Source organism: Petromyzon marinus, chromosome 4 (assembly GCF_048934315.1).
Source record: "Petromyzon marinus isolate PM22_M1 ecotype Great Lakes invasive population chromosome 4, UKy_Petmar_22M1.pri1.0, whole genome shotgun sequence".
Taxonomy (NCBI): Eukaryota; Metazoa; Chordata; class Hyperoartia; order Petromyzontiformes; family Petromyzontidae; genus Petromyzon; species Petromyzon marinus.
Genome location: NC_133670.1, coordinates 13,714,867 through 13,734,213, shown reverse-complemented (window position 1 = coordinate 13,734,213; position 19,347 = coordinate 13,714,867). Strand labels below are relative to the sequence as shown.

The following is a 19,347-nucleotide window of genomic DNA, read 5'->3' as shown; positions in this document are numbered from 1 at the left end:
CGACAGCAGCAACCTTATCAGCATGATCACATTTTGGTGAAAGCTGCACTATTAATAATAGCTCTTTGCCAAACTGCTGCTGGATGCAGGCCTCCCCATGCCATGTTCCTCAAAAGGGTCGTTTGACCATACTTCATCACGCTGGTCAGTGTGGGTTGGCAAAGGGAGAGCGAGGACTCATGACCAGCTGAGCTATAACTAAAAACATGATAGTGATACTATCCTGCACGAATAAGTGAAATGGTTGAGATCCACATTACCCCTTACAGTTCACAGGAAGTTCATCATTCACACTTACATTTTGGTGATATACATTTTACAACTAATTTGAATGGCTTGCAGGTTTCCCCACGTCTGACCCATCTGGATGATTTCTTACTGGAAGGTAATATGTGCTTGATGGGTGCTCGGATTCATACCCTGCACGGTGAGCAGGGCCTGGCTTTGAGCCTGCCCAGCCTCGTTCCAGGCTTCACACGTGTAGCAGCCTGTGTCCTCTGGAAAGACCTCCTGAATGTGCAGGGTGTGTTCGTCATCCTTGCTTTCCAACACAAAGTCCTCCGACTCCTTGATTTCATTTCCATTATGCAGCCAAACTATTTCTGCTGGAGGAATTGCTGAAATGACACGTACGAAAATACATAATGAAACCTCCTCGTGTCAGGACATCCAGCATGGAATTATTAGCACGTCGGTTTTTTCGCAGCACACCCGTTGGGCCGTGTGTTGAGCATAACGTCTCTCAAAGGTCCGTCACAAGTCACTGAGGGCATCTTCAACTCCATCAATATGCACTCCAGCGGGCATCCGCAACCCCTGAAGATGTCTGCAGGAGAGCGTTGGTGAAGGTTTGAGAGAATGTGTGCCAGAAACCCAGACTATCCTGGAAGACCGCACTTGCATAAAGGAGGATTACATGGTAGGATGTGCATTTAAAAGAATTGTACAATGTCTATGTTTTACTTCTGTGCACGTTGAGCGTGTGTTGTGGTGAACTGGGGGAGCGGTAGTGCAGCGATAACCGCGCTCCGCTATGAACCCAGTGACCCGACTTCAATTGACGCTCACGGCCAACATCAGTAGCGAATATTTGAACCAGTCCTGGGCCTTCTCGAGGTCGACTCAGCCTCAAATGAGTACCTGGTGCGGTGTATAAACATCGCCACCAGGGAGATAAAGGCGACCTCGAACAGCAATTGTCCCAACAGTCTGTCCAGGCTATACGAGGGGGGAGGGAATCGTTGTCTTTGTTGTTGTTTGTGTCGTGGTGAACGAGGCATTGGAATTGTACCTGCAACTTTGACAGTGAGATGGACCTCGCTGCCGTCCATCACCTGCAGGTCACAAAGTCCCTTCACAAACACGGGAGGCGACTGCTTGACCGCCGGCTTTTCCTCGTTCCTGCGGCTCGTCCTCCTCCGTGGCTCTACAAGGGCACCGTGGACATTAAACAAATGGATTTGTTTGCGTGTGTAGATGCGTGGTGGGTTGGCAGGGGTGTGTAAACATCGCCACTAGGGAGACAAAGGCAGTCGGGCGTGGTGCTGGCCACCCACCCCCCTCGTGTACCAGTCTTCATAGGTGCTCGCAAACAGCACTTGTCCCAACAGTCTGTTAAAGGCTATTGCCAACGCAATCTATTCCAGTTTATACTTAACGTTATTATACGCATCCACAAATATTAATTGTAACATTTTCCGTGTAAAATATTCATTTTCCAAAAGTAGCATAACAGCTAATGTCCTTTCATTCACATTTGATACAAACTCAAACTTTATTGCCCAAAATGCATATTTGGGCACTGTTACATTTTGGCGAGTACAAACGTATGGGTTATGCCAAGCATCAAATTAATGGTCAACTGTCTTACCTTTCCGTTGCAGGCATGGCAAACGAGTGGATTTTTCCTCATTGTCACTCACGTGGACCACAAAACTGCAGGCCATTAACGAGAGCTGTTCTTTCCCAAACATTTACACCAGGGCTATTTTTGTTTACGAAAAAAACAACCTCGTGACGTGGAAAACTCACATCCTTTAATGGCTAAATCTATTCAACCTGCCAAAGTCAGTGCTGTTTGCAGCTTGTGTCTTGGCCTCGATACGCCGGTTACTGTACTAATCAGCTTCCATTTATGGTTAATCCCAGCCCAGAATGCAACCAACTGGATGCATGTATTTTTTTAGCCTCACAAAGCACAATCCTATTAACAACAATCATCTACAAGACTAGACGCCTAATGGAAGTCGATTGAATCACGTGGATCAGTACAAGCTGCGTATGCATTTGAATATGTCGGGTTCATTACCTCGGACTGTCACTGTGGCACTACAATAGGCCTTTCCAAGGTGGTTCTCAGCTTTACACGTATACACTCCCCCGTCGTCCAGGCCAGCAGCTCCGACATAAAGAGTGCAGTATCCATCACGGCAAGACATTACTGCACTGTTGACAGGCTTGTCTGCAACAATGGCAAAAGCAACAACAACCCCTGTTATGTTCATACGGTGAATGTGAATTGCTTTTGATGAAAGGAGCAATTTAATGTGTTGTTTGGATCTGCAGTAAGGTCTGACCATCTTTTAACCAAGTCACCGAAGGTTCTGGCTTCCCCAACAAGTGGCACTCCAGAGTGAATTCCTGTTGCTCTTCAACAGTACATGCCACCAACGGGGCGGAGAAACCGGGCGCCTGGTCTGCGTCTGTCACACCAGCCAACGAAGAGTCACGGTTTTAAGTAATCGTAAACCTGTCTGTATAAAATACAGTCAAAAAAACAACCACTAAATGCATTAACGACGAAGCCTTTCCTGAAACCCGATCTGTATTTTTTACATGACAACAGATTCACTGATAATTTATTGACTTTGAAAGATGGATTTAGAAATATTTGTATTATTACTTAAGAAATGCACGTGTGTGCGTCTCACCTTTGACAATGAGTGTGAAGGTGGCCGTTGTTGCCTTCCCGTCACTGTTTTTAGCTGCGCAGGCAAAGGCGCCTCCATCGTATTTCTGCACATCGAAGATGATCAACTGATGGCCACCTTGGTTCTCCTCGACCGCCCACCTCTCGCTTGTTTTTATTACGACGCCATCCTTTGACCACTCTACAGCTGGCTTTGGGATTCCTGACACTGCATGGGGTTAGAGAATACACAGCTTCAACGATGCACTTTTAAAAGTGGACTGACCACACTTCCCTAAAAGTGGAAGTGTTTCTCATAGTTCATAGTTCAATTTATTTGGTATAGCCCTGTGAGCCATTCGGCTCTTCTAAAACATGAATTCAACTATTGGCTAATTATTGCACAGATAATAAGAAAAGCGATATCCAAAGAAAACACAATTACGGTATTTATCAAAACAAATAAAGCTTGCACGCTACTGCAATAAAGTAAACATGCCATGTGCGAGAAGGGTAAGCAAATGTGGCTCGCCTCTGCAGCTGAATGCGACTTCATGACCCTGTGTGACCTCGCGCGACTGTGGAGGATGAGTGAACACCGGGCTCATGCTGTTTTCTTTCTTAGACTCTTCCCTCAACGCCATTCCTGTCATCTTCATCTCTGCCGGGGCGTTTATGTTTGCCACATCTTTTGGGGCGACATATTGGGACTCCACCCTCTTTCTCTCAAGTGGCTTCTGTTCAACTTCTTTATGCACGGCCACTTTTCTCTCAGCGTCCTTCTGTGTCATCGTAAGTTTTGGCAACTTCTTAGATGCTGCTTCGTTTCTCTCAACAAGCCCCTTAGGCGGTGGTTCCGTTGTCTCTGTCGCTACTGCCACCACTGCGTCTCTACCCATTTCCTTTGACACTGTTGACTTCACATCTACTCCTGATAGCCCTGCCGGGTTGACCTGTGGCAGATCAGCAGCAACACCTTCATTTCCACCGCTCTCTTTCCTCCTCACCACATCCGGTATTGATGCTCTTGTCTCTGTCTCTTTCACAGCCAGAGACTTTATCTGTATTTTCTGGAAGGCTGATTTCCTCTCAGCTGGCTGTGCGGGTAACTCAGTTTTCTGCAACACATTGGACGCTGGTTTAATTCTGTCTGCACTCCTTAACAGTTGCTCATTTGTCATCTTCATTTCCATCGCAGCAGATGGCTTTTTGCTGGCTTCCATTGGTGCTGCCTCTCTCCTCTCTGCCACCTCTTGGGTGACAATTTTCATCGTTTGTTTCTTGGATTCTGCCTCTTCTGTGTTTCTTTCTTTCTTATTTGTCACCTGAAGAGTTAACCTAGAAAATATATATTCAAGATATACCATGTGTTTAACATTTTTGTAGCCATGTATTGGCGTATAACAACTCTTCCTGATGACGAACGCTTGTGTTGCGATCTAAACGTCAGAGTTTTTAAAATATATTTTTTATATTTTCTATGAACCTATCTACATGACTTTACCGAAAGATCCAAAGAATATAACTGTATTCCGCTTAATGTACGTGAAAAATGTCACAACCTACTACAAAACAAAATATGAAAGAGCAATTGTAAATCATTCTATATCATGTTTGACACGTATAAGCACAGAGATTGCCAAATAATTTCTACAATATTTTGAGTGTTTCCCAGCTTTCATAAAAATAAGAATTCGAACATGCAACCCACTTGTAATACAATCCATAAAAGAATCAGCACTTACTCAGTGGATGATTTTTGAACATTCAAATGAGGTTTCAAAACAGATGGAGGCTCTGAAAACAATATAAAGCTGCTTTACAAACAATACACTATAATGAAGTATTACAATATGCATTTAATTACGTGTGATATCATATATTATACATTATGAAAATGCCAAACAAAATAAATAATTCACATAACTCTGCAAAACCATTATAAATAAAAGACAAACTAAAATTGAGAACAAAACACAAACATTTTTTGATGTCTTAACAAGCAATGTGAGCATGAAAACATTACAAATGAAGTTGATGATGGGCAAGTAACAATGGGTTGTAGCCTTGAGACAAGAAGATGGATCCATAAGAAATTCCTGAAACAAAATTATTAATCTAGTTAAGGAAAACTATGCAAATATCTACAGCGAACAAAATAGAATAATCATATGTCCAGAAAAACAAATTACAATGGAACACATAAGGATGATGCTCCCTATGTTCAATGTGAAAAAGTAACCACTGCCTTTCGTAATATGAAATCAAGGAAAGCTCATCGACCAGACTAATAACTGTGGACATCAAAGAAGTGAGGCCAAAATTATTTAGCATCATCATCACCAGCCATGGTCAATCGAGTGCTGGATGAAGGCCTCCCAAAGCTGCCACCATCTCTCACAATCCCACAATATAATGATCCACCTAGGGTCTGGACACCAGATAATTCCATTGTTCCATCTTCTCAGTGAACATAATTTTGAAGGTTTTTCATTCTTTGGCTGCCACCCCATTATAATTATTGACCATTGGCCATTATCTGTTCGAGCAACGTGTCCTACATGAGCCTACTTATATTTCATAACACTTTTAATAGGACCATTAACCTATGTGTGTTCTCGAATCCACGTGTGCATCTCTCTGTCTCTCAGTAATGAGAGATGGAGTGATAAGAGCTAATGTGCAAGAGTGAGGTGATGAGATACAGGGATGATGTGGAGAGGCCATCATTCAGTAGTTTATAGATCATGACGAATTATACACACTTTAAATTTCGAAGTAGAAAAATATTTTAAAACATACTAATGACAATTATAATCCCATGAAAGCCTCACTGAGTTTCAATATTCTTTTTCGATAGGATCCTGCATTGGGATGCTTTTCCATTACCATTTATGAGTGATTTGAGAACCCTGAGAAAACCTGTAAACATGACGGAAAACACTCAGCCCACTCTGTACCAGCCTTCATCTGAAACACCGTGCATGCACTGGAAATACGGCAACATACATGTAAAGAGTAGTATAAATCAGCAGTTATTGTTGGATAAAACCTTACCATTAGAAATTTGAATGATCAGTTCAGCCGATGCACTTGCTTTCCCAGCTGAGTTTGTGATGGTGCACGTGTACACACCCGAGTCTTCCTCTTTCACATCCAAGACCTCCAGAAAGTGTAAACTTGACTTCTCGTAAACCTTGAAATGCCCATCATTGTGCAGCTCTGTGTCTCCCTAGGCACAATCATAGACATGCCAGTTTTAGAGCTGATGTTTGAGCAAGCAATGGAGTTACCCTATGCTAAGTGCACAATGACAATCCTCGCAAGGATAATTTCGACATATCAAATGAGCAAGGCATAAGGGGAGAGGGGGATCAGGGGAGTAGTGGTTAGCACGTTGCCCTGTGAACCTGCCCACCTGTTTGATTCCAAGCCATGGCTAATATCACGCAGACCCGTGGTGAGGTTTTTTTTAAAAGAACCTCCATGAATGAATAGTATGGGGACACCTTCATCCAGCAGTTGATTTTCAAAGGGCTGTAAAGAATGACTACTGAATCATTCTTTAAGAAACAAGGGATAAGCAATGTGCATTTAAGGCGACCGCACACCTTTCTCCAGGTGACTTGGGGCTGTGGTCGTCCAGTGATTTTGCAGTTGAATTTTCCACCCTGTCCCTCTCGCACTACAGCCCTTGAGGGCTTGTTGACAAACTTCGGAGGGCTTTCTCCCCATATACTTGGCCTGCTCTCCACCGGTGGAATTGGAAATCTGTCAGAATGACAGAACAAAGACGTACATTAACAAAGACACCTCTGGGAAAAAGTGTCATACATTTCTCACTTTCAAAAAAATTATATTTGCAACATAGAAATATGCGTTTTGGTCAGTTTCCTTTTTTACCACTCGCTGTAATGGTGCCACGCATCAGGTACGTGTACCTGGATAACTTGGCACTGGCAACGAGGGATTTCTTTTCTGCATCACAACCTGGAGGAAGAAGAAAAACATCCAAAAGTAGATATGCAGCGTCGATGATGAATCGATTAATCGTTAATTTCGCTTTGATAATGGGGGGATTTCAATAAATGCACGTCACACGCACACAAACCTATACAAAGAAAAAAATCCCCCGTATAGCCTTACCAGACTGTTGAGGCAAGTGCTGTTAGTGAGCACCAATGAAGGCTGGCAAGGAACACGAGGGGGTGCATGACGAACACGGCACCCAGGCGCCTTTTTCTCCTAAGTGGCGATGTTTACACACCGCACCAGGTACTCATATGAGGCTGAGTTGACCGAGCAGAGGCCCAGGACCGGTTCAGAGAATCGTCACTGGTGTTGGCGGTGAGCGGGAATCGACCTCGGGTTGTCGGGTTCGTCGCGCGGCTCTCTAACCGTGGCGTTCCCACTCCCCACGTCACCACACAGAACACACAAACCCGAACAAGCCGCAGTGTTCTCGTCACGTCGCGTCAAACGCCGATCGTCACCTTCCACTTTGAGCTCCACCGTGATCTGCCTCGTCCCGGCCTCGTTCCTCGCTTCGCACAGGTACTTGCCGGAGTCGTCCTCCCCGAGACCCACAACCTCCAGGCTGAAGGCGCCCCTGGAGCTTCGCTCCACGCGGAAGTGTTCCCCCGCTACCAGCGGCTGCCCATTCTTGAACCACAGCACCTGCGGCTCGGGGTTTCCTCTCACCTGGGACGGGCGCGACACGCCACACATGCCCAGTAACAGGAACGCGCTTAAGATCTTATCCTCCATTTCATCTAGTTTTTAAAAACAAAATCGATAATAATTTTTACGTAACAAAAGTGCGGTGTTCAAATAGAAATGTGTAAGTTTTAATGAAATCATCATCAGCCATTGTCTATCCGCTGCTGGATCAAGGCTTCCCCATGCTGACGCCATCCCTCGGGATCTATCGACGCCACCATTCATCTCACTCCTGTATATGAACTAATGTCATCCCTCCATCTCCGACACGTTCTTTCCTTCAGCAGCCAGTCAATCACCAGTCTCGTCCATCGGCCTTCATCCCATCTAGCGATGTGCCTTGCCCAAACCCATTTCTTTTTTTTCACTCTCAATATGAATTCTAGAATTGGTGCTTATTCCCTGATTCATGTCCCTCTTTCAGTTTCTCAGTGCGATTCCAAGTATGTATGTTGCACTTCTTTCGCACCGTACGTTGCCAACTATGCTAATCAGAGATGTGCGGGAAGGAGAACAAACTAAACACATAAAAAAAGAGTTCTAAAGAAATTATTTTCAATCTAGCATGCAATCTAGCATGCTTCTCGCCATGATTCTTTGTGTACTTCTCAGTCTTTGTTCCAATGCCTTTGCAAGTTTCCACATTTCTGATCCATGTCACTGCTGGCACGACACTTTCTTCTTAAGATGCATTGGTCGGTAACAATATACAATCTAATGAATAACTTTTTATTTGCACATGATATAATTTATTCAAATTTATAATGCGCATTCCATCCTTGGATCCCAATGCGTGACTGGGGTGGAAACAGGCTATATAATATCAGCAGCAATAATGCTCTTTGATGGATCTCACATTTGACCCTCATGACAAGAGGACCGTGTTTGTTAGCGACAACTCATGTGGTCACCGCCATTGTTGGTGCAGCGCATAGCTGATGTACGTCGACCTTCGTATTTTGTAGCCACATCACTCCCTGCCCCACTGCATTTCTGCCATCCACTGAACGTTATTGAAACAAATATTACCATTGATAAACCCAAGATTAATTATGTTTAGATATCATATCAATAATGCACACACTACTTTGGATTAGAAAATATGTATCTTTTTTCTATGCCCATTTCATTTTTTTCCAAAGAATGTGAAAGGTGTACACTTTTGTGTCATTTTCAACGCAATTCACGGTAAAAAAAAAATCAAACTGCCATTGAGCAGTGTAGCCGCGTCACACTGAGAAAAAGTCAGGGCGCTAATGGCCTAATGGTTTTAATATAGGAACAAAAAGAAGACGCAGTTTTCCTGCAGTTATTTAAACTCAGGGGTGTTGAGCAGACAGATAAGGTCACCATGCACTCTTGTCAATGCATTGAATTTGTGTCCTTTTAAAGCAAGTAGAAAAACTTTCCAGTCTCTTTCAAACATTTCATATTTCAGCTGGCTCGGAATTTTTTTTACGCCAGTGCCAAGTCATAGCCAGAAAAGGCGAGCTTTAGCCACCAGTGCCTCGCAGTGCCACACCATTTTAGGGAATGTTTTTTTTCAGATTGCACGGAGGAAAGAAGCTCCCTTCCTGTGTACTGTAAACCATACACTGGAATCTCCTTCACCTTTGCTGCTTGCACAGACTGTTTTTTTTTGTACCTCTGCAGACGCTGCTGCCTTGGCAAGGCCATATCTCTGATTGATACGGTATTTCAGTTTCCCATTAAGCAAGGCATGGGAATATTTTGTACTCTAAATCACTGAAAACAGCAGCAACACAGAATGTACTTTTTAAGGTGTCAAGTATTCCATTAAAATAGATATTCATGCAATAGACTCAAGTACATAATCGTATTTATCCAAACCATGGTGATGCAACATTTAATTATAAACCCCTTTTTTACCATATATGGAACTAAGTTCATGCCACTGAGCATAAACGCATTGACATAAGAATGAAGCTAACCACTGCTGTGAAGCATTACCTGCTGGACATGTATCTTTATTCAAGCCTGTGATACCCTTCAAACAACAATATGTTCAAATTGTTCACGTACAATCATGGATATATTTTTTTTATATTTACGCAAATCACTCAACTTGCTTTCGCCAATATCCAGCCAGCATTGATCGTAATACTCTAATGTATGAAACCATTCCATCAAATGGGACTTTTGTCTTGCAACTCCAAGAACACATGGAATTACTTTTCCACGTATAAAATGGTGCTATTTTACTTTGAGATACAACCTACATGTGTAATATATAGGTGGTGTGTAATCTTTAAAACCCAATAGTGAGCTTTGAAATACACAATGACATCAATTGCCTACCAAAATAAGTTGTAATTCATTTTTACAAACATAATTTAAAAGGCGACCATTACAGCACTGTACTCTTTTTTTCACTCGATCCCTTGATGGCAGACTTTCCTGCCATTTGCTTCCAATGTATGTCCGCGACTCTTGAAAACAACCCCCGCACATATTGTAGAGAGCAATTACCACCGAGTAGAGTACATCCTGTCATTAGAGCGAGCAAATACATGGAAGCGCACCCATGACAACACAGCACCCCCTTGCTACCAAGCCGTGAACTTCAAAATATTTGGACAACGCTTTTCCTCCAGTTATACGTTTAATTATGAAGATATAGTGCTCTCATTTTTTTATGGTATTTTGTGTTTCATCAGCTGTTACATTAATACAAGGTTTGTATAGTCTCATTCAATGTACGTTTTGTATTTCCCATCCATATGTATGAGGCAGCTCTGGTGGTGGTGGTGGTTAATGCCTGCACTGTAATGCAGTGATATTCTTAACAAACTTCATTAAACGTTCATCAACATGAGCCATGCTCTAGCTACTGCTGGGTGAAAGCACCTACGCCATTAGGTGCAGCGCTGCAATACCACAATCCATCTCGCTCTTGCACATGAACTGATCGTATCTCTCTATCATCTCCATATTGGGGATGTTCTCTCCTGGATATGTTTCCTTCTTTGGCTGCTATTCTGACACCATTCTTGTCCATCGGCCATGATAGCGATATAATTGTAAAGCTAGTACTGTAGTCAATTCCTTGCAGATCTGTCTACAAAAGAATCATATATGCACCAAATCAATCTTTTTTTTCAAAGAAGAAGAAATTGCAGATGGTACACTTTGGAAAATTAACCAATGCCCTCTGTAGGATCAGAAGAGGGAATGCTCCCGCACTATATAGAATGATTAACTGTGGTAATCGTTTATAAAGTGGGACCAGATGTAACACAATTAGCGGACTTATTCCCTCTGTGTTTAAACAGAAAGGCAATCGCTCAATTGTGGATGGCTGCCACACTAAGATTGCGTGTAAAAAGTAACAAAATGCAAATCAGATGAGGAGTCAGGCAAGGAGATACATCCTCACCAACACTGTAAGACGTTTTACTAAAATTGTAACGCATACACTTCAATAGGAGAGGGTATTAATCACCTCAGATACGCCGATGGCATGGTCATTATAACAACCAATATAAATTAATTACAGGGAATGACTGAATAACTTAACGATATCAGGATCCAGGGGCTGCACTATCAGGCTTAAGATGGGTATGAACCAAACAAAAGTTACTTGCAGAAAGTTCTCCAAACACAAGGAAACAATTGTTGCATGTACGCCACTGGAAAAGCACAGCAGAACACATGTACACCTGGAAAGACTGTTGAAATCAGATTGGAATACAAATAATTAAATAAAGAGGCAAACAAGATCAGGGTGCAGTGCCTTTGGAAAGCTGAATTTGATCAAGAAAAGCAACACAACTATGTGCTTGAACACAGATTGAAATGTTCAAACGTGGCACTTTACCTACTTTTACATAAAGATCAGAAACATGGGCACTGGCAAGAAATGGTACAAAGGTTGAAAGCTATGCAAAAAAAAAGCATGGGGAGATGCATGTTGTGAATTATCCTGAGATCCAGGGAGAGGGAAACGCATGGATCAGAGAACGAATGCAAATTAAAACACTCCGTGTTGACTGTTAAGGAAAGTAAGTGGACACCTCATGGGCAGGAGGAAATGATTGCCAATGGACGATACTGGTGATCGAATGGTAACCAAAGGAATGAAGACGCCCGAGAGTACGGCCTCCTCGGAGTTGGAATGAAGAGATCGGCTCATGTTCATCGGAAGACTGCGAGGGACGGGATAATAACGGGGAAGCCTTCATCCACAAGTGGATAGATCATTATGATGATGATGATTTTGATATATAACAATTTACCCCTCAAAATGTTTTATCAATTGTCACAAATATGTTGTTATATGATTAAAGAAATGTTTTTCTCTTGTCTGGATGTTATTGTCTGAACAGTATTGCTTCTAAGTTGTATCCATCAGTTGTATAATTGTATTCGCTACGTGACCCCTAATTGTAACGTGAGCATATCATTTGCATTTCATTTTCTTCCATCAATCGATTCTCACGCGCATGATCGATGCGTGTGCCAAAAGTATAAGAATCAATTACAATAATTAATTCATGCACCGTTCTATATTTAATATATGTCATGTAAAAGGTTTTTTTTACTGCTACGTTATGCTACTCTCATCATTCGCTGCAAGGTGAAGACATACATCCATGTTGATGTAACAGCTGCCAAGACCTATGCCAACACCTTCACTCTCACGCATAACCAAATTGCCTTAGTTTGTCATCCCATAACACGAAGTCTTCATGACTGGGCCCTCCCAACCCATGCATGCGCCGCAGTGGTGAGATGTTAACTCCCTCCCCTTATATGCTGGAGATTGTGGGGTAGATTCTGACCCTGATGCCTCTGTATATTTGGAATTTGCAAATTCTCACCATGGTCGTGTGAGCTTTTCTCTGGGTCCTCCGGATTTTTCCGTCCATATTTAGAAACATGCGTTAAAAGAATTTGGCTGCTATAAATTCCCACACAATAAGCCAGTGTGTTGAGCGAACCTTTGTGGCCGGGTCGCTTTTAAATAAGACCTATAAAACTCAGTGGACCTTATCTGGTAAAATAAAAAAAAGCTTTAGTTTTATGCGACTTAGTCAGGCAACTCTAAAAACACTGCCGTTACCTCACATGGACCCAGCTAACTCTAAAAACACTGCTGTTACCTCACATGGACCCAGCTAGGCACAGTTACCACGGGCACTGCGTGAGACACAGAGCGAACGGGCACTGCCTCCTTGTGCTCGACTGAACAAAATGCAGGTTCAGCTGCTGACTTTGGATTTCACTGAAACCACGACACCCTGGCGTGCCTGTAGAGTGCCTTGCGTCGCACTCGCCGTCACGACACGAGCACCCTCTCCTGGACACGGGGGAAATTAAACTTTTCCCAAGTGCTCACTAGCGTTATCAGTCATGATCAATCCACTGATGAATAAAGGCCCTACCCCAAGCCATTGCCATCGCTCACGATCCCGCGATGTGAATTATGCCCCTAGCGCCTGCTCACGAGCGAGTTTCCAAGTCTGAGCCTTACATTGGTAAAGAAAAATTGCACATTCATCATCGAAGATTATCAAGAAAATATTTGCCTCTGCATTGCATAGGGTCACATGAGGGTTTTACAGGGGGCTTTTTTGGTTAGGGTTGAATCAAGGACTAAAAGACGCTGCGAAATGTCTCCATAATGCACAAAGATTCCGGCAAGTCAAACAAATCAGGAAAAGGGTTTTAGTCCGCATAAACTTCTCGGCAAATAGCACACTATACACCTTCCGTCATGTTAGGGTTTGTCCTTATGTGAAGTGGCATGCTACATATATTTCACGTGAGACGTGAGTAATTAAGCCATGCCATTTGCAGCATTGTAGGCTTATCTCTCCAATGAGAATCAAACAACATGAAGCTTTATGAACATGGCCCCGCTTTAAATCTCAAAGCTGGATGATATTGGCACCACTCTTCTTTTGATGTTCTCTCGAAGAGGAGGCATGCATGCAGGCGTCCGCCGAGAGAGGGTTAGCTGAGGTATGCAGCAAAGGCAAAGCGAGGACACGTCATACACGCACCATGCCTGAGATTCCCACCAAAAGTGAAATGTGCATCTCGTTTATTCCACGGTCATATCATACGGCATAGTTATGGAGTGCGCCATATGGCATACTGTATGAGCAATAGAAGCAAAGTGAATGAAAAAAACTGTTAAATGTTTTTTAACCAAATCTACACTAAATGCTCTACCGAGATCTTTGTTTTGTTGAAGTGAACAGGGTTTTAACGTGCATTTGTATTTTTTACACAGATGCTAAGCACGGCCCAAAGGCCAAAGACATCAAGTGGCCAGTGTGGCACATTAGGAATGGACCACTCTTTTAATTATTTCCTCCTGCAGCAAGGGAGTAAAGTGTAGTTTTGTGAAAGTCCTGATGTGCTGGGCAGTGCATCAATGCACGTGCGTACAGCAGCATGCGATAACGGAGTTGGGCCTGTAGGCGGCTGGCAGGGTTATTGATTAACCGGACGTGTACACTAGTCACGTGGTTAATGGCGACTCGGTTGAGGGTTGCTGTGTGTGACACCACGTGCTGTTACATCTCACAGATTATCCACAATAAATGTGTTTGCCCTCGATTTGGAGCACCTGCCCACGTCCTTCATTTCGAGTGTGCAACACCAGCAAAAAACAGGACTGTCAAAAGAGTTAACGTGTTTTTAGAATTGAGGAAGGTGATAAGAGCTTGGGAAAACAGACGATAATAGGAGGGAATTCGAGGTAAGAAGCAGAAAGAGAAGTGTTTTGACCTGTCTTGGAGATTGCCAATGTCAAGTTGTTATGATCTCACGCAAAACCTGATTGCAGCTCGCGCTGCAATCACTCTTTCGTGCCAGAACCCTTTCCGCATTATATATTTATTTTAAATGTAACGCCCTTTATGCCGAGGCACTTCAGAGCCCTTTACACGCAATTTGTGACTTACATCACATCTCAGTTTATTCTAGATTTGAAGTTTTCGTGACTGCAAGGATCCATACTCTTTGGTTCTTTCACATCTCAGCTCAAATTTCTAAAAACCCCTCACCCCAGTGGGAGCTGTCCCTGTATGGCACAAGATGACTCAGCACCTGGCCTGTATATGGGAATTAGTCTGTCAATAGGGTGCGATTATGTGTACTCCCAATTGAGTCATTTGCAGGTAATTATTTTGCACATTTGGGCCATGACATCGGTGAATGGTCTACTAATATTGAATGAAGTTAGGGGATCTTTAACGTCCACATTTAAGAGGACGGCACGTGTGTTTATGGTGAATACACCCACAATAATACCAGGGCAGCCTGCTGGGTTTCAACTGCGGGCCTCTGTAACAAGCGGCAAACTAGCTGAGCTACCTTTGCAACAATGTATCCTTAAAAAAGGACAGCATCGAGTCCCAGGTCAAATATAAACAAAGATTTGCTGCTGTATGATAGTATACAAAGTAGTTGCGTTATGTATTGCTTTTAATGGCCAAATGATATTAATTGGTATGCGTTGCAGAAACATTTTATGCCACTCAGTAACGATCCTATAAAGCTCTCAGTGTGACAAAAGACACTGCTATATTGTTTGGCTTGGAAGGCTTCCAAGTGCGCTTGATGAAGTACATTAACGTCAAAATACCGGAGATTGAACGGTCTGCTATTCATTTTCCCTTTTATGTGTTCCCCACAATACATCTTATTCCGACCTTACCATGTTGCCATCTTAAAAATAACCACATGGCTGCAGGTTGCAGTTAATCAGTGGGTAATTAGGCACAGCAGGGAGCCATGGAGGGAGGCATTTGCAAAGCAAAGAAAATACTTATAAAACAGTAAGGAAACACATGAGCACGAAAAAAATGCCAGAATTATTTATTTTCGTAAGCAAAAGGCCATCTGCTTTTGTCAAGAACAAAGGACAATTCGTGCATTTTATTAGGTACCCCAAAGTCCATATGCGATAATGAAAATAAAACTGGGACCTATACATTCATATAAAGATGTTTCATTCTCATGAAATGAAACAGTTCTTCAAAGCAATAGTGGGGGCGATTATTATTTTGCCTCTGACCAAAATGTACTTTGAAATGAGCACCCTTCAAAAGCCTCGTGTTACGGATTGTCCCCTTTGAGGAGAGTCCGAGAGAGACTTGAAAACTTACGACGATGAAAAAAATTGTGATGTGTTAGGTTCATTGTGTGGCCATCTCTAGGGAAGTGATACAATGAAAGTGGAAAAAACTCTTCCGATGAAGTTCCCAATGGGGTATCTGAAAGAAAATGCATTTGGGTTATCAAGCTTTGCAGGATAACCCTTATTTAAAAGATTTGCACACCAAACATCAGCTGCCGATGGAATCCTCGCGTCGTTTTCGTCACTTATTTTACATTGCCGTACGTCAAGATGGCATTTACAACTCGAAGTCAGATGTGCTGGCAACACGGTCATGCATCAGTGGCAATACTTGCGAGGCCAAGAGCCATACAAAACAAAACAGTTAGTTTTATAGAAATACAGGTAGTGTTATAAAGGATTAATGACCTCACGGTACCATCAAGTCCATTTATTATATAATCATGTAGTACTTTAGATAATACAGCTAATTTCTACTATATTTAGTTATTTTAAAAAAACTGTTGCTCTCTATCTCCAAATAAATACGAAATGTATTCCAGTCTATTATCCTACTTAGCTTTTCAGACACATTAACCAGCAGCAAGATCGGCGTGCCAATAAACTGCAATGCAATTCATATTTTTGTGGCGATACAGAGGGACAGTTTTTAATTGTTATACTGTATTATCTTATGTTTGAAAACATTAATTTTGAGCAATATCTGAACCAGCCTGGGGCTTCCCCTTTGTCAACCCACACTGACCAGCAGGGTGAATCATGGTCAAACAATTCTGGTGAACTAACACACACTGTGGAGAGGCCTTCATCCATCAACTATAAGTATACACAAATCATTTAGGTTGAGAATGATTATTTAGAACCACAATTTAAGTCAATGATGTGCACTACATTGCAGGCCAAGGTTTTTTTTTTGTGATCGCTACCCCTTCTAAACTTCTGAACATTCTGGATAAGACAGAGTCGATGTCTTGGACTTTAGTCTAATTTAGAAGTTTTTTTTCACTGATGGCCAACACAGTCGACCTACCCCAGACACCGTGTAAGTAAAACACTGTAATAACATACTTTAAGTTAGTTAGTATTAGCATTCCCAGCTGAAAAATGATCTACCAATTTCAGTGCGGGGGGAGGGGGAATGGGGAAATGTCATAAACCACTTCATATCTGGACCATAATTAGTTTAACACTAACTCAAAAAACGTCTATTATGGACCATAATCATTAACTATGCAAAAGCTTGTCTACACTGGGCACATTTTTTGACAGGTCACAAACACTTTAGCTAATTATGTTTGTCTTGACCAAAGGAATTCCACTTAGTGAGTTGCCATGATGCTACCACTTTACCAATGCTCTGGTACTTTCTTTTCACCCTTTCCACACTGTTATGGAGAAAAAAAATCATTTCGCTCTTGGATTATTTTGAGCCTATCTCGCCTCAGGACACATACAGGTTTGTGTGTCACGGTCATCAACAACTGAAGTCTACAGATTTGCCTAATTTAATAGCAACACCGATTGTGCCATTTTCATATTCTCAAGATACACTGACAGGTAACATGGCTCCTGCAGAACTATGAGGATCAGTGGCAAGGAGGCTACAATGAAAGCCGCCAGTATCGCAGACGTTCATACAGGTGCAATTGCATCTCATTCTATAGAACAACTTGTAAACTAAATATAAAATGTATATACATTAGAACACATGAATACCCACCAAATTCAACATTTACTACTATATTTACCCAAGAATGTCAGTGTGTAACGCACGTGACGTCTTTCCACGTCGGCCAGCCCCCCTCATTAATAATCATGAGCGGGTGACGTCACTCCACATGTAGCACCCCCCCTCATTAAGCATCATGGGCAGGTGACGTCACTCCACATCGAACAGCCCCCCACATTAATAATCATGAAGCGGTGACGTCTTCCAAATGGACACCCCCCCCCCCCATTAATAATAATTAGCGGCTGACGTCACTCCACATGGGGGGGGCGAGACGCCTCCTCCCCCCTCCTCAGCGTCAACTCACAACCCTCACTACAAAGGTAGAACCCTCACGTCACGCGATCTCCGTAACGCTGTTGAGACATAGAAGTAAAAAAGGACGTAATTATGAACAAGTGATTATAACCTTTAAATTAAATAAGTCTGTGTAACCGCGGCCTTACAAATTTCACACGAATTGATGCAATGAATATCACGTCACGGTCTGCTTTTTGCTTGCAAGTTTCAGATTTACTGTGGATTATCACACAACTCCACCTCAGACATTTGGCTTCCTCTACTTGCAAATATCACACCACATATTCGCTGTGATGCCACAACACTGTTGACTGCACCGATCAGAAGCTGAGCCATACCTGCTATTCGTCGATGATCTGAACAATATCCCACAATCATGGCTGAGATCCAGAAAGCCATCTTGGAAATGTGCACAGGCTCCGCGTGATGTGAATTTGAGCATCAAAAGGACACGGACCATTTTGTGGGCTCCAAGGAACATGCCCAACAAACACGTGATCAGTAACCCCACCACCAAACTGCATGGCACCAATCTTTTATGGAAACAATGGGCAGCATTTAACCAGATCCGCACAAACTATGGAAGATCTGGACACCAAATGCACAACTCTGCACTGCCACAAGTATAAATGTGAAGACGGTTTATCTATCATTTGCCAACTCTCAAACACAACAATTGAATGGCTAAATCACTTATAACTGAATCTCTAGTTACTCTACATAATCCATACAAAAAAAGAGTGGCTTATAAAAATAGAATAGCTAACGATTTGGGCAATATCTCTTTCACTGTATTTGTGCTTGTACAGCATTATTAAGGTGGTCCATTAGATCTATTATTTTTTCATGTACGCAGAATATAAAAGTTAAGTCATTATGTACAAAATAATATTCACATGCAATTGTTGGTTTATACGGATAAACACATTGATAGTGAAAAAGCCTTTTTAACTGCAGCCTTGCTTCTTTTGTCAAACTGGAGAATTTTCAAAGCTGCATTCACGTTCTGTTCTTAGAACGGCAATATGAGCATCACAGTGACTGCAAGATCTCTGCGGTTACAAAGGGGTAATATTGCACCGGGTTTACTGCCACGACCTTTTTTAACGATTGTTAGGCTGCCAAAGCCATGATTTGTTGCAGATCCCTGGCCTGTTGATTCTTTTCCCTTACCTTGCCATCAAACCGCGCCGTGGCGCCCAGCGGAGCTCGCGCGTTTCGTGGAGCGACGGCAAAGGCAGGCGGCTCCATGGGGGGCCTTGCCGCAGACGTGAGCTCCAGAGTGAGCGTCGCTTTTGACACCCGCGATGGTGAGGACTTTGCGCTGATTTGGTTGTCGGCCATCATCCTGTGCGCAATACAGAAGGCGACAGACAGGATATTGGTAGGTAAAGGGAAAAGGTAAAGGCGCAGCGCTGCAATCGCTCCTTCATTCTGATGTTAGCGCAAGGGGCTCCAATAGAGGGAGCTCTATAGAGTCCCTCTAAGTTGTACGTAGGCAGACAATACGTCTCCTTCATATATATCTGTCTCTCCACGTAAAAATGTTTACGAAGTTCTTACACAACTCATTAAAAC

At 42.7% G+C, this 19,347-nt stretch overlaps 1 protein-coding gene across 4 annotated transcripts in view; it reads right to left on the bottom strand.

Annotated features, from left to right (window-relative positions):
* The window catches only part of MYLK (myosin light chain kinase), a 66,008-nt gene that overhangs the window by 26,529 nt on the left and 20,132 nt on the right, over positions 1 to 19,347 (bottom strand). For all 4 annotated transcript variants that reach the window (XM_032946101.2, XM_032946098.2, XM_032946102.2 and 1 more), the window contains 12 exons: positions 18,943 to 19,117; positions 7,402 to 7,609; positions 6,850 to 6,898; positions 6,520 to 6,679; positions 5,966 to 6,140; positions 4,654 to 4,705; positions 3,441 to 4,246; positions 2,931 to 3,137; positions 2,577 to 2,702; positions 2,309 to 2,461; positions 1,292 to 1,426; positions 420 to 617 (listed from right to left, as the gene is read on the bottom strand). In XM_032946101.2, coding sequence (XP_032801992.2) covers positions 420 to 617; positions 1,292 to 1,426; positions 2,309 to 2,461; positions 2,577 to 2,702; positions 2,931 to 3,137; positions 3,441 to 4,246; positions 4,654 to 4,705; positions 5,966 to 6,140; positions 6,520 to 6,679; positions 6,850 to 6,898; positions 7,402 to 7,609; positions 18,943 to 19,117 — 2,444 coding nt within the window. The remainder of the gene's footprint in view (positions 1 to 419; positions 618 to 1,291; positions 1,427 to 2,308; positions 2,462 to 2,576; positions 2,703 to 2,930; positions 3,138 to 3,440; positions 4,247 to 4,653; positions 4,706 to 5,965; positions 6,141 to 6,519; positions 6,680 to 6,849; positions 6,899 to 7,401; positions 7,610 to 18,942; positions 19,118 to 19,347) is intronic.